The 16462-nt window shown below is 43.0% G+C and overlaps 1 protein-coding gene across 2 annotated transcripts in view; it reads right to left on the bottom strand.

Moving 5' to 3' along the window:
• Positions 1–16462, bottom strand: part of CDK15 (cyclin dependent kinase 15) — an 87925-nt gene that overhangs the window by 28764 nt on the left and 42699 nt on the right. For both annotated transcript variants that reach the window (XM_008534073.2, XM_070581749.1), the window contains exons 9-10: positions 14673–14766; positions 8438–8501 (exon numbers count right to left, since the gene is read on the bottom strand). In XM_008534073.2, the coding sequence (XP_008532295.1) occupies positions 8438–8501; positions 14673–14766 (158 nt within the window). The remainder of the gene's footprint in view (positions 1–8437; positions 8502–14672; positions 14767–16462) is intronic.

The following is a 16462-nucleotide window of genomic DNA, read 5'->3' as shown; positions in this document are numbered from 1 at the left end:
CTTTCTCCGTGTTGTCTTTTGTTTTCCCCTTTAGACTGTATTTCTTGAAGGCAGGCATCAATGTCTTCGTTTATTTTTGAATTTCCCAGTCCCAACACCTAGCAGTTGATAAATACTTGTTGAATGAATGAAAAGTTGATGCTTGGGTGAAAAATAAAAATGAAATCGATTTACTAAACCTTGTTCTTAAAATATAAAAGTAACTCGAGAGCTCTTGTATATCCTGCTCTCCGCCTCGCAGAATGACGGCACAGGGCACCTGCCACGACGGTGGGGAATGAGACCCTGGTTTGAGTCAGTTCCATGATATTTGGAAACTTAAGGCTCCTTTTCATGAATCAGGAAGGAACTTAGCAGGGTTTTACTTGAAGAAAAAAATTTTTTTTACCTGCTTTCACTCATTTGCAATTTTTCCTAATCTTAACTACTTTAAGACCATCTAGTCCCCCCAATAAAACCTAACAATTGCCATCAAATAAATTAAAGATGAGAAAACTAAAAGTAAATGTAGAAACTAGAAGAAACTCAATGAAGATCAAAGTGGGCTGTGTATCTAAGCGAATTTCACTGACCGATTTGGGGGATGGGTTAATAAAGACATTAATAGTAACTCCCCAGGAGCCTAGGCAGCGCTCCAGAAGTGCAGCCTAATGAGCCCAATCGTGGTTCAGAGATTCGGTGAATGCCGGTGGCTTCATTAGCTGGAGCAAGGGAGGGCTGCTGGCGTCCCGGGGTGGGGACTCCACTTGCATTAGATTCCAGAAACATGTCTCCAAGCTCATGATTGTAAAAGCAAGACTGGGTATAAGGACACAATCATTTGGAAACTGACTCGCAAAAGTGTTCTTAGCTGGTCCCCCGTCTGGGTCATTGTTTTATTACCAAATCTTTCTATTTGCCCTTTGATAGTTGGAAGGTAAGGTGGAATACTGCTATGAACATCACCTTGGAGCCCAACGAGTCTGGATATTCTGGGCCATGCCCCCTCCTGGCTAGGTGACCCTGGACAAGACACATGCCTCCCGAAGCCTCAGCTGCCTCCCCTATAAAGTAGAGACGATAACATGGCCCTATCTGATGGGGCCGTTATGCATCAAAGTAGAATAATGTGTGTAAAGTGCCTAATGCAGAGTTAGTGTGCAATAAACAGCACACTATCCACTTATCCACGAATAAGGGGAATAATGACGCACATGTGCTTTCTTGGCAAAGCAGGCAGAACAAGGATTATTCATGTCGTAGAGAGGGCAATTGGACTAGAACACAGGTTTTCTGACTCCTAGTCATCGATTTCATTTAACACATATTTATTGACCATCGTGTGCCAGTAGGTGGCCTGTGCAAAATACCAGAAACACTAGAAGTGGCCAGGTTTGCTTTGTGGAAAACCTCAGCACTCTTCCCACTATACCACTTTTTGGGCGACATCAACAATGACAATGCTGATGCTATCTGGGACTGAGGAGCCTGGCTGGGTACTCTTATGCAGCATGCAGACAACAGGGGCTCTCCCAGAGAAGAGTCCTGTGGCCACAGAGTGGGCAGGCACCTGGGGGCAGTTCAGGGGGGGGAGCACAGTAGAGCCCCCACCAGAGGGACAGCCTCAATGGGCGCTCAGACTGGCTCAGACCTGAAAACTGCAGATGGGCTCTGAGGGTGTGCGAATTCAGGCGATGTTTAGGCCCAAGCAAAGAAAAACAAGAGTCAGTTCTGGTGCCAGGAGACGTGCCTGACATCCAGAAGGACACTGAGGATTCTGAGGGAGCTCGACATAAAGAAATAGGCACAGCATCAGTTCTCACACACCTGTGCCTGAGTCTGACCCCTGGCGAGGCACTGAGCAGCTGAGAGAACCTCCACACTGTGTAAGAAACCGAACGGGAGCTAACTTCCGTTGAGGACCTAGTGAAAGTCAGCCACCATGTGTGGCGATGCATGTTAGCTAACCTTATTGCAGTGACCATTTTGCAATATATACATGCATCAAATCGTTATGCTGTACACCTAAAAGTAATACAGTGTTGTATGTCAACTGTGTCTCAAGAAAAGGTAGGTATCATGGCGGAGGCAGTTCAATAATTTCATTTACTTTTCAGAACCACCCTGCAAAATGAGATAAAGGGACACAACATGGTAAATGGAAGGAGAACAAGGTTTGGCTGTGGATTGACCATCTCCAATCTGGGAGATGCTCTGTATGGACTCGGGAGAAAGCTTCTGTCTTCTCCTGTGTAAAATCATGTTACTCTGACCGGCGTGGACCCCAGCAGGCAGCAGTCAAGATTAGCAACTACGTGTGTCCTGTGCCTGGCACATAGGGAACACTTTTAAGTGGTAGGATTGCTCTCATTTTGCAGATTAGGGAACTGGGAAATAAGTAATTTCCTCAAGCGCCTCAGAGAGTACAAGGCAGAGCTTGGACGCCGTTCTGTGAGCCGTCGATGCCCATAAGTAAAAGTACCTTTCCCCTTAGTTCAGCTCGCTGTATGCCTCCCTCGGCTGATAGCTCGTGCTACTGAGCAGATGCTGATGGAGATTCTGCGTTGCATTCAGAGCAAACACACAAAGACTGAAGCCTGGCAGCTCTTTATCATCCCAGTCTGGACAAGAATCCTTTTAGATTTTAATCCTCCTCTGTCCTGTAGTGGTGTCAGATGAAGGGAAGCCCTCACACTGGATTTCAAGTCAAAACGAAACATTCCAAGAGTCAGGCTAGATTGCTATGCTGCAACGCCGTCTGATGTCGGTATTCCGTCCCAGTTATTTCTTGCTTCCACCTGGTGGTCAAAAGTTGGAAAAGCAGGCGAGGCGCCCTGAAAACAACTAGGAGTCAGCAGGATCCATATTGCCTGTCGTTTATCGTACATCTGAATCTGGGTCCCCGCAGGGCTTTTAGTACCGCTTTCCTGCCTTTTGATTTCCACCAAGTTCCTCCAGTGGAAAATCTTTCCATGTGCAGTGTTCTTTCCTGGAGCTGAAAGAACCAGGATAATCCCGGATGCTTCCCTGCCGCTGAGCTCATGTCACAAATCAGGCATGATTTTCAGCAGATATTTCTTTAAAAGTTTGAAGGCCTCTGTGGACTCTATTCCCCTCTCGATGGGAACAAGCATCAAAGAGACAGGAATAAAATGCTTTGCACGCACATCAGGAACTAATTGCCAATTTGGCAAATGCATTGACTAATGTCAGGCACTGTTATTTCTAAATCCTCTCCTGTCCTTGACCCCCAGTATCTAGATGTAAACTTGGAACCATTAGTGGAGAAGGACAAAGTCTTCTGGTGTCTCCAAAGGAATCGAGAGGGATTTAAGCTCAGTGCTCTCGAGTGTGGTGAAATGAACCCAGCGGTACATTAATGCTGGGATTTGAGCTCACACAGCATGAGCGCTTTCAAAAACCGTGTTTAAGGAAGCAAACAGTGCCATGACAGACTCTTTCAGCGGAGCGAAAGGAGCTGGATGAAACAATCAATGACACATTAAAAACCACAACTGGGCTGCAATCATGTGGGCAGAAAAAAAAGTTTTTCTTTATCACAGGATCTTTGCGTCTACTGAGATGGTGACTGGACAAGCTCCAGAGGAGGAAGGGCTCCATTTACTTCAGCTGAGAAATGTCTAAATATTTAGTTGATTCTCTTAAAAGCCTTATCTGATTCTGTAGCAAACTGGTCTCTAAGGTATGATCTTATTAGCCCTATATTGCCACTGCAAAATCGACTTAAAGGGAATTTGGAAAGGAAAAGTCAGGGTATTGAAATGAATGTCACCATTGAAAGCATAAACGCTAACATTTTTTCTCTCAAAATTAACTTTTTTTTTTCTTCTTCTCCCCAAAGCCCCCCAGTACACAGTTGTATATTCTAGTTGTAGGTCCTTCTGGTTGTGCTATGTGGGACGCCGCCTCAGCGGTGCTGGGTCCACACCCAGGATCTGAAACAGCGAAACCCTGGGCGGCCGACACGGAGCGCGTGAACTTAAACACTCGGCGAAGGGGCTGGCCTGAAATTAACTATTTTTAATGTCCTCCAAATACTTAGTTTAGGGCCAACACTGTGCTAGTTGATGCTTTCTCTTAGTTGATTCTAGGTGGTTCTCTACTTCTTATATGTGCTTTATTCCTATTGGTTCCAGTTGGACCGAAAGTGCTTGAGGCTCAAAAGGGAGGGACTCCCGCCTGCATTTTCTTGGGGGCCGGAGTGGAAGCCAAGAGGGCCAAGGGAACTTTGTAAAAATGTCTGCAGGGGGCCACCCTCTAAAGTCACACTGCCGTCTGGTATTAGCGGATTTCAGCCAAGACCAATATCCAGTTTGCTTGAAGCTTCTGGGCTCCTCTGTTCCGCAGACCCAGTGCATCCCAGACATGGCATCAGTCGGGGCTTTAACCTCTTTGGACTTTCCGAGAGTAGACCCCCCTCCAGCCTGCGCTTCTTTATTACTGCTTCCTGTGGACTCTTGGTATGCATCGGCCAAACCTCCCCCTCCCCCACTGCAGGCGGCCAGCGCGGCCCCAGTTCCCGCCAGTTTGATTAATGTGTCTTGGCTGATTGTGTGAAGGATGGCAGGCCTTTAGCAAGTGTGACCGGGGTATTGTCCAGCCAATCACAGACGCCTCAGTTAGCATGTGAAAAGGGGTGTGTTGCCGGGGGAGGGTGAGTGTTCTGGCGGCTAAGTCAAAGGAGGAGTGTTTTGGGGGGTCACAGAGTAACACCCACTTCTTTGAGGGGATGTTACTATGCTCTACTAAACCTGTAAACCTCTTACTCAAAGCTCTTTTTTTCTCCTCCCTCTTTTTTCAAGACCTTTTTTTCCCAAGCAGGCAAGACACTGGCTACTCCGCAGATGGAGTTCACGTTCCAGGGTTTTTAATATTTCACTTTTATATTTCTGTTAGAGAATGATCCCGCTGCGAGTCTGGGAATCCGGGCTCGTCAGAACCCCCTCACTGACACTTGGATATATTGCTCTGAAAGCCATCCCAGGAGGAAAGATTAAACAAAAAAAGCCTCCTTTTCAAAGCCTCCTTCTCAATCTGCCCACATCAAAATAAGACAACTGGCCCTTTGAAGTGGAGGACACAGAGTTCTCAGCCAGCTTGCCTAAAATGGGGGGGTGGGAGAGAAGGAGGGAAGGAAGGAGGGAGGAGAGGGAGGAAAGAAGGGAGACAGACCTGCGACTAGGATTACATACCTCTCTTTTCTTGCCCGTATTTAATCAGCACAAGAGTCTGAATTGATGGCTGGAAAACCTACAACCCCACTCATCAGCACCCCAAGAAGACAACTGGTCAGAGAAACCTGTCCAGCTGGGTCAGCATGAGGTGTTTTCTTAAACTTGTACAAGCAGAAACTGTGTTGTCCTCCTAGACATAGTCCAGACAAGGGCTGGAAAGGGCAGAGGGGGCATAGATGGACCCTGGATGGTTTCCTCAAGTTCTGAGCTTTCTGGCTCCCTCAAAATTGTACCACTGAATTCGAAGTTTGGGGGCTCTTACCACTACTTAGAATGAAAAAGAAAGGAAGGGAAATCTCATCCAGAATGCTGCTATCAGTTCTCCTCTGTGACATTTTTCTGTCTCCCATCCCCTCTTCTGTTCCCTTAATCACTGGAGTTCAAGTGCAGGGAAGCAGCAGCAAAGCTCAGGGATGGGGTGGGTGAGACGTGGCTCAAAGGGACTTCTTGATTCACATAAGGGGATGTTCCCGGAACACAGATGTGGATGACCCTTTTAAAATATAGTCCTTATGATTGAGTTCTCAATGACACTGACCCCACGCCTAAGATACGCTAGAGTTTTAAGATTTACAAATATGGGGTTAGACATCTTGGCTGTGGCCAAGGTTATAACTTCCTTCCTTCCAAAAACTTAGCCTGGCCCACAGCTAGATACTGCCAAGCCCGTGGAAGCAGCGCTCAAAAATGAGCGCCTCCCTAATAGGGTGAGCTGGTGAAGAGCATGGGTGAATGAACACAAACCCAAGCTCTTGGAGACCCAAGAACGTACCACATCCGTCTGTGCAGACCTAGCACTTAACACAGTGCCTGGCAGATGGCAGGTGCTCAAAAGTTTTCGACTTATATGAGTTAAACTGAATTCTTACTAGAAAAATGATGCAAAGTATGAACCCTATTGATGTTGGGGCTGGAGAATTCTCTTCATAAAAAACAATTGCACATTACTTTGAAACGACAGCAAAATGAAAAATGCAATATATTCCACACTGTTTTATTGGAATCCACTTATCTTATTTAGTATAGAATCTGCAGGAAAGCATTCTGGATGAGTTTCTATCATTATTGTGCTCACCAAGGCATTCTGTATTAAGGATCACTGTTTATTGCCTGAATCAACCTGAAACCCACATGTTTGAAGTTTGAGGGAACAGTGTATGCTCACCATGGCAGCTTTGTATTGACATCATCCAAACTGTTTTCTACACCCATCTGTGACGCTCAAATTCTGCTTGCATCCATGTTAGGAAGCTGAGGGGTCCCATTTTCACACAGAGAGGAGAGTGGGTAGGGAGAGGTACAGGCAGGGGAGGAAAAGGTGAGACCCAGGTTCTCCTAGAAACCGTAGCAACTGGAGACAGGACCCGTTGCACACTGGACCACGGCCTCTGAAAGAAGCCTGCTCTTTTTCTCTCTATCTCAGACCAAAGAGAAAAGGCACTATTCCAAGCCTGTGGCCAGGGAGTGGCATTTTTCTCAGGTGCTAAACTCGAGCAAGATAGTTAGAAATGGTAGACTATTTGTAAATGACCCTAAGGCCATTTAGCAATGCATAGGGTCATTCACAAAGCAGCTGAAATGACCTTACAGTTAGTCTTTAGCTTACTGTAGGGTTTCTATAATCCTGGTCAGTTCAAGATGCATGATCCCTATGTGCCGCTCTTTGAGCAAAAGTATTAAATGCTGGAAAAAGAAGAAAAAAAACAACAACCCCAGCCTCCTTGTCTTTTGTTTTCCTCTTTAATCACCTTTTTAATCTCCCTCCAATTTCTTGCTCTCATGAGACTCTTCCACGATAATCTCGTACCAAAGTTAGTAATTAAAAAAATTTGGGGAAAATCCATTTTTAATAATGGAACAATGTAAGAATATCAAGACTAAAAAAATCTGACTTGGGCCACATTCACCCTAATCTTGTCCTTATCTGGGCATATCCACCTCCTCTTTAATCCTGCCAGCAGAGTCCAGCTTTGGTATGGCCGTTCCTTGCTTCTTAACCTCTGATATGGTCCTTCATCCTGTAGCTCATTGCTTGTCTCTTCCTTTCTGTCTCAACATCCTTGAAGTGACTACTGGGTAGTCTGACTCCTCTGGCATGGCCTTGGGGCCATTTCTCAAAGACCTCCTCCCATGAGCAACACTTCCAACACTTCCAAATCCACCCTCAGGAGCCAGTGTTGGAGGACCAAATGTGTGAGAGGAAATGACCGAGTGCTAGGTGTAGCGACAACAGGTGAAGTCTCGCATGGTCTAGGGCCATCTTCCCTGGCGTGTCCTAGGCCCAGTGAGCCTCTACTGCCCCCCTGCTGTATTAGCTTTCTTTAATATACTTTATACACAATAAAGGTACAATAACCTAGTAAGCAAACCTAATGATGGTCATGGGGCTCAAAAATGAGGCCATCTTTTGGGGCCGGCCCTGTGCCCGGGTGGTTGGGTTCCCGTGCTCCGCTGCAGAGGCCCAGAGTTTCGCCAGTTTGGATCCTGGGTGTGGACATGGCACTGCTTGTCAGGCCATGCTGGGGCAGCGTCCCACATGCCACAACTAGAGGGACCCACAACTAAAAATACACAACTATGTACCGGGGCTCTTGGGGAGAGAAAGGAAAAATTAAATCTTTACTTTCTTTTTCTTTTTTTTTGAGGAAGATTAGCCCTGAGCTAACTACTGTCAGTCCTCCTCTTTTTTGCTGAGGAAGCCTGGCCCTGAGCTAACATCCATGCCCATCTTCCTCTACTTTATATGTGGGATGCCCACCACAGCATGGTGTGCCAAGTGGTGCCACGTCCGCACCCGGGATCCGAACTAGTGAACCCTGGGTCTCCGAGAAGTGGAAGGTGCGAACTTAACTGCTGTACCACCGGGCCGGTCCCTAAATCTTTAAAAAAAAAAATGAGGCCATCTTTTGAGATGTTCTTTTCAGCCATTGGGTATTTGGAAATGCATGTGGAATCCACAGCAATAGTCATTTCAAATTCTTATTCAGCTTACTACTTGTGTTTTACAGAGTTGAATCTAACTTCAACTACTATTTCAGTGTCCTCCTTGTAAAAGCATTAGTCAGAGAATATGTGAATCTAAAAATTTGTCTAGACCTATCTTTGCTGTTGAGTTAACAATAAAAGATGGACACGCTGTTCGTGTGGCCAATGCTCTCACATTGCTAATTCTCAGAGCATTCAGAAGCTCAAATCAGTATTACCTGGATTGTAGTTAGGTAGCTGGGAAACTCCAGGCCAGGTATCCTCTGTAGGGACTCCCAACACCTATATAAAGACAAAGAAAGACAAAGAAAGATGAGGCGGAGACAAGGTAGACGGAACAGCTACGGAGACATGAAGGACAGAGCAGGGAGGAAGAAGGAAGAAGTAGACGCATGTCATGTTACACCAGCTGATGTATACAAGAAAGAAACTTTAGTTCCAGTATTTGTAGTTTCATGGGCAAAACCATAGTATATTCTTATGTTCCTGAGATGGTTAACTTTATTAGACAACCTGACTGGGCTAAGGGATGCCCAGGTAGCTGGTGAAACGTTATTTCTGGGTGTGTCTGTGAGAGTGTTTTGGAAGTGACTAGCATTTGAATCAGTAGACTGAGTAAAGAGACCTGCCCTCACCAATGTGGGCGGGCATCGTCCAATCCATGGAGGGCCCAAATAGAACAAAAAGGTGGAGGAAGGCAAATTCTCTCTCTTTTCTTGAGCTGGGACTTCTATCTTCTCTTGCTCTCAGAGCTCCTAGTCCTCAGGCCTTCAAACTCTGGGACTTACACCAGCGGGCCCCTTGGTTCTCAGGCCTTCGGCCTCAGACTGAATTATACCACTGGCTTTCCTGGTTCTCCAGCTTGCAGATGGCATATCTCAACTTCCATAATCACAGGAGCCAATTCCCCTATAAATCTCATCTTCTACAGTCATGAGCCACATAACAGCCTTTTGGTCAACAACAGACTGCATATACAACAGGGGTCCCATAAGATTAGTACCATACAGCCTAGGTGTGTAGTAGGCTATACCATCTAGGTTTGTGTAAGTGCACTCTATGATATTTACACAATGACAAAATTGCCTAATGGCACATTTCTCAGAACATACCCCTGTCGCTAAGCGATACATGATTGTATAACTCTATATATACTTTTTTTTGAGGAAGATTAGCCCTGAGCTAACTACCGCAAGTCCTCCTCTTTTTTTTGCTAAGGAAGATTGGCCCTGAGCCAACATCCATGCTCATCTTCCTCTGCTTTATACGTGGGATGCCTACCACAGCATGGCTTTTGCCAACTGGTGCCATGTCCACACCTGGGATCCGAACCGGTGAATATCCCGCTGAGAAGCGGAATGTGGGAATTTAACCACTGCGCCACCGGGCTGGCCTCTATAATTTTGACTCTGTTTCTCTGGAGAACTCTAATACAGGTCCTGAGCCTGTGTCTTCACTAACTCACTTGTTATTCTGAGATCATACAGCCTTGCTTAAAGTCATATTCTCATCACTAAATATCTATTGCATGATCACTATACATTAGGATGCTATGTTGGGAGTTCGGGACATAAAGAGACAGGAGTGACTGTCCCTTTGCCTTACATCAGATGACCATATATATATATATCTCAACAGAGGACATTTGACAGCTGAAATTATGCCTCAGTGTGGACATTCAGCTGTTCCCCAATGTGCTCAAATTAAAAAGGATTCAGATTACTGACCTTTAGGCAGTGGAATGTTGGCTACAAATGATCCCATACCTAACTCTAGTCCTTCTACCAAATTCATCTTATCTGCTTGTTTTCTCGGTGGCCCAGCAGCTTCGAATGTGGTATTTGGTTTTTAACTGGTGGACTGTAATAGCAACGATATTGCTTGACAAAAGCTCCCTAATGCTTTGGATTACCAAACTGAAGCTCTAGCCTTTAATTAACATGAAAATAAATAATCAGGAGGAATCTGGAATCTTAAGATCTACCAGCTTGCTGACTGGGACTCTGGCCGAGAGGTATACTTGGTGGTACCCATTAAGCTTGCCCTCAAACGAAAGACAGTGAAGTGCTATTTTCCCTTATATAATAAAAAATCATGCCACCAGTAAAATCTTCTTTTTTTGATCCATTCCCTGAACAAACTGAAAGGCTACTAGGGGATTATAGGCTTTTCCTATCAACCACCCTGAGCCTGAGGGAACATGAAGAACCCTGGAACCCATTTTGAAAAACCGATTGGACTAATTCTTCTTTTGTGGGAGAGGGCCAGAGGGTGGGAAGCTAATTCTTCCTTTCTAACCTGCCATCTTATGTATTTGCACAGATGTGCATGTAAACAAGTGGCTGTGATCCACATGCACCCACACGTCTTCTGGTGGCTGGCAAAGCACAATGAAAACAAAGCAAAGATATGGAGGAGAAAGCAATAAAGGAAGTAGCAACAACCACATCCATATTTTCTCTAAGGTGAAAGTTACCAGAATTGTTGGTTACTTTCTACTATGTTTAATTAAAGACAACAAAATAGATACCAAAATTTTTTAAATATTATGCCAAAAGCTTTAAGCTTGAGATTTTTAAAAGTTTAAACAAAAATTCAATATCCTTTATTTGGAAATTTGATGCTCAGTTTCTATTTGTAAGTTATTGAATTCATTTTCACTTGAGAAAGTTACTAAATCTCCACTTCACTGTCTGGGAAACCGAAACCCAAAACTTGTTGCTTTACTCCCTCCGTGAAGGCTCTGAAAAGGCAGCTAGTGAGTGCGATGTTTGAAACCACAGTGGGCTGCAGGGGTGTTTTCTGCCTTTGTTGGAATGGAAACTGAAGGCATTTTGATTAATGGATTTAAAGTCTTCATAGTTTATTTTATTCTGATTTTAGAACTGCACCTGGGATTATTTGTTTAAAACAATTATTGAAAGAATTAAATTTCTAAAAAACTGATCAGAAAGCAGTGACAGCTATTCAGATATGAACACACGCACACACACAGGGGCGTTTCAGAAAGATGGCAAAATAAAGATTCAGGACTTCTCACTAGGTCTTTACTCCTGAGTGAGATCCCAGGATAAATGCAGAGGAAGGTTGCGGTTAGAGGTTGGGAGATTTAGGATGGACACATTGCTTTCAAGGAAGCAATCCCTACACCAAATATCATAGAACCCAAAATCGTTTTCCTATTTGCATCTGTGTAGACCATGTTTAGTAAACACAAACTCAGGAGCTATTTGTAATGTTTAAATGTCTAGCCTGCTTGAGATGTAGCAGCATAAAAGACAACCCTCTGCTGGATGTGGCATCTTTCTCACTTTGTCCTCAGAGCATGGAACTGCAGACGTGCTAACAAAACTGCGGGCTCTACCTGCTTGCACGGGAAAAATGAGATGTCAGGAATCTATCCTCCCGGTGCCCATAAGGCACGGCTAAGCAAAATGGAACTATTTCTTTGATCAGTGCTGAGTGAAAGTTAACAATGAGCTATGCAAGTTGTTAAACTTGAGAAATAACTAACTGAGGCAGGGGAGCAGGGGAAATCTAATGAACAGAGAAGAATATTATTATTTAAAATGATGGGAGCTACAATATTTTCTTTATGCTTTGTTCGGAGAAGTCATAACTTCATGGAGTCAGAAAATCAAATACAGCTGATGACGCTGGAGACCCAGGGAGGTTGGTTATGCGACTTGCTCTACCTCATAACCTGACGCTGGAGCTGGGTTCAGAACTCATGTCTCCTGACTCCAGGCCAGTATTATTTCTAATATGTTTACTTGTTTTAAATTTGTAGCGAGTTGTCATAAATGTCAAAATAAAGACCCTTTGATTTATTGCAGTGTGATAAGGATGATGGCAGACGTGAACATGGCCTCCTGGGCAGGAACTATTGGACTGATTTGTTAAGACATGTTTGTTTTTGCTGCATCACTCACGTTTGGGACTTTATGTCCAGATTCAAGTCCAAATTCTTTCAGTCACTGAGTCAGCCAGTGTCAGTCAGCAAGGCCAGTCCTGGAAACCTGAACCCATAACTACAGAGCCATCAGGTCCTGGGAAACAGCCAGGCCATTTTTTCTGTTCTTGATTTCTAAATGCTGGGTTAAATTCAAAGAACTGTAGAATGAGTGCTTTTAAGAGCATGATCATTTAAATATACTGTTTAATATTAAAAAAATCAGTTTCTGCACAACTTTTCAAATATCCTAATAGCACGCCTTACTTCAATATTACAATTTATGTTAACTCTCCATACGTACATACATCCTTTTACACGTGTGCATAGTTGATGTTTGTTTCACATATGTTCACTTCTACTTCACCCATCACCCCTCCTAGACCAAACAACACCCGAAAGCACAGATCATGCATTTTTCTTATTCTTCCCTTTCTCCCATGCCTTACAACTTCTTACAAGACCTTGTAGAGTATTTTACACGGTGAGTGTCCAATAAGTGTTATTTCCTGATTAAATGATTAGGAAATACCAGGGGTCAGGTATTGGCAGTGCTAATCATGCTTCCTCTATTGCGGACAAGAAGTAATACTAAGTGCAAGAAGAACAGAAGAACAAGGTAAATGTCAGGAAATGCTTGTTAGCTATATTATTGAAACATCTCTACAATAGTCATCTACATGAGAGGAAGGGGCAAACACTTACTGAGCACTCAAGGACCTTGGAGCTTGTCACGCATTTGATCTTACGGGACGCTCACAGCACGGTCAGAAAGTCATCACAGCCCCATTTAGCAAACAGGAAACTGAGGCCCAGAGGGACGACATCCCTTGCCCACATCTGTTTAGTTAGGAAGTAGCTAGAATTCCAACCCAGGTCTTACAACTCCAAAGCCATTGCTTTGGCCGCCTCCAGTGATGCTGCTTGCAGAGAGCATTGCAGCGGAGTTTGAAGAAAAAACCTTTTGGTTTGAAAAATGTTTTCTTAGTTTGTGAATGCTTCCCAATTTTTCCCATGTTCCCCTGTAATAACCCCCATGTTTCCAAAAAAGAATTTAATGGCAGTGATTAATCTCTATACAGTGTCTTAATTTCACAAAGCATGTTTTCTTTTAGCCAGAAGACAATGTCTTCTGGGTCCTGATTCTATAGCACTAGACTGATTTGCATAGAATTTCTTCACAGAGGTGAGCCAATGACCCTGCACACACCGGCAACTAACTCTTTTCCCTTTTCCCAAATGTTCACTAAGGGGTTTTCCTCACCTTTATGTGTGTATTAAAGATAAATTCAACTTTTTTTTTTTTTTTTAATAAATGAAGGACTCCACAGTGGTGATGCAATTGGAAAATGAAAATTTTATATCATTCTGGACAGGCAAAAGTTTGGGGCTACTAAATCAAAATTGTAATGGAGTTCGAGAGAAGACAAGTTTCCTCACCTGCACAAAAACCACACTCTGGCCATATTCCCCAGAATGCTGCAGATGCCTGCTCAAGGCAAGCAAACTTGAAAGGATGACAAGGGATAACCCCCCAGTGAAAGCTCTTTGACACCTGCTACAGTGTGGATGAACTTGAGAATGCTATGCTAAGTGAATATTATGCTAAGTGTCTTCCAGACACAGAGGACAAATACCATATGATTCCACTGATATGAGAATCCCAGAATAGGCAAATTTACAGGAACAGAAAACAAATGAGAGATTACCAGGAGTTAAGAGGAGCGAAGATGGGGAGTTGTTCTTTAATGAATACAGAGCTTCTGTTTGAGACGATGAACAAGTTTTGAAAATGGATGGTGGCGATGGTTGCACAAAAACGTGAACGTATTTAATGCCTATGAACTGTACACTTAAACATGGTTAGAAAAGTAAACTTTATGTATATTTTACCAAAATTAAAAAATCACCAAGAGAAAAGGAAATACACAGATGACTACAGTACATGGCATAGAAACTACAAGGGACATGAAAATGAAGTACATCATAGCACAAATGAGGTAGGGATAAATAATGAATGAAGAAACGGAACCACTCACACAAAAGCACCTTGCGATCTTAGGAATTTGGTTTTGGAGGAGCATGACAAATAGTATACTTCTCTCACATTAACATGGTGAGCCTTTGTTTAATCAGGATTCTATGACAATTTAGTGTCTTATCTTCAGTTGACAAAGATCCAGGGCCAAATATATGGTAGAATTAGAGCTGGGGGTGACCAGGCAGGGATGTGCTTAGGTAATACCGGCAGAAACTGCCCTGGGAGATGGAGACAATGAAGAGAGAACAGGTGGATTAATGGGCTGCTCCCAGATATCAGGGGCTTTCTTGACCACTCACTCCCAGGGTGCTTATACCTGTGGCAAATAGCACGGTTTCCACAACCTTAAAACATGGCATAATATCTCAAAGTGAATGGACTGCTTCATTTGTCTCTAAGGCAAATTTGGTTCAAAGTTTGAAATGCAGATACTTCTTCCTAAGAAGAATTCTTTTCTTACCTCCCAGATCTTCTCCAGCTGTTCAAGGATGTTGGAAACCCCAGGAAACAAAGGCTGACCCTGGAACATTTCAATAAAGATGCAGCCTGCACCCCTAGCAAAGGAAACAAGAGTTAACCCGACACTTTTAAGGAAAGCGCACATGCGAAACTGAACTTCTGGCATTTCTCCTCCCAAGAAATATTTTGAGGTCAGTTAAATAGGGGCCACATGCCAATAACAGTCTTGGGCAAAAAAAAAAAAAAAAAACCAGTCTCTATGTCAAACAAGAACAGGCTGCAACCTTTTGTTAAACTGGAATGCAACCAGCATTTAGCAACACAGTACACACAGCGAACGTTTTAGCTCACTCAAGTTCATTAACTAGCAATTTTATGAGAACAGGGGAAAGTACTGAATCTCCAAATTGAATACCCTCTTTCACTGAGTCTAAGATGCTATCACTGTAAGAGGCACCATTATTGTATGCACTGTTAAGAAACAAAAAAATGCGGGTTAAACTATGACATGATTAGAAAGTTTCTTTTATAATTCTTGGAAGGGCTGTTATAAATTTAATTAGACAGATTATTTTATCATATATCATACTTGTGCATGCAAAAAATGAAACATTGTGACAAAAATTGTGTTAGGTGCTCCTAAAGCTGTTTCACATTCAGCATTTGACTCAGACTCTTTGAAGTCTGTATTTATCCATGGTGTCCTCTGCGTCAGGAGTGTGATGACGTAGCATTTTGTAAAATACTGGAGAGTCATGGTGCTGGGCTCCTAGGCTGCCCTGGCAATTATGTAGAGTAGGCCTACTTTTGACTCCTGCTTAGAGAATGTCTGATTCACTCCTTCACCGAAACCATTTGGTTCCTAGAGTTTGAAAAGAAGAAGAAATAAAAAGTTCTCCTGTCTGCAAGACTTTCTTCCAAGTCACTGACACTCGTTCTACAAGTTTCGATGCTGGCACGTTTGATGTTCACACGTGCAATGGTAGCTTCAGTCACAGCTGCAGCCCACCTGACGGCTATTGTAAGATGCATCCTGATTTAACAGAGATTGTGCATCTTAAAATGGATTAAACAGGGTGAAATACAAACTTTCCTTCCTATGTAGTCAAACTGGAGGGGAATTCCTGAGAGTAAAGGGTAAGGTTTATTTTGCTAATAATGCACATTTCTGTTCTTCTAAGTCTTTTGAGCGATGACGATGGTTTCGGTGACCCATTACACAGGTCATCCTCCTGGTCCAATATTTTGACTCCAAACCCCTTTCACCATAATATAATTTTGCAAACTCCCTTAACCAGCTTGACATTTTTTGTGTGGTATGATAAAGCAGGATATTTAAGTAAAATATTTTATTATAGATCATTATATTATTAAAGATTTATTATCAAATTCATTTTAAGTATAGTCTTTAATATTCATATGTACTTATTACCTATGATACATTTTTACTTTTTCCATCTGACTATAGACACACACTATTTAATTTACTTTAAATTGATTGTGTATGAGAAAGCAGATTTCTTGATAAACAAGTTTAAGAATAATTTTTATGTTGTGTCTGGTTTGGGGACAGAATATTTTTTTTAAAAGATTGAAATTTAACTGTATCTTTTCATGTCAAAAGAGACAAAAACTGTTTTCATGTCCTAACGTTTGGCTTACATTTAAAATAAACTGGCTTATTCTTAGAATCTTTTACACGTATAAGTAAAAGATAGCAGACTGAGTTTTGCAAGCAGTTTTTTTCCCCCTCAAACAATGGGTTGTTTTTATCCTCAATTTTGAAAAAGC

Source organism: Equus przewalskii, chromosome 17 (genome assembly GCF_037783145.1).
Source record: "Equus przewalskii isolate Varuska chromosome 17, EquPr2, whole genome shotgun sequence".
Classification (NCBI taxonomy): Eukaryota; Metazoa; Chordata; class Mammalia; order Perissodactyla; family Equidae; genus Equus; species Equus przewalskii.
This window is presented reverse-complemented; position numbering and strand designations above follow the sequence as displayed.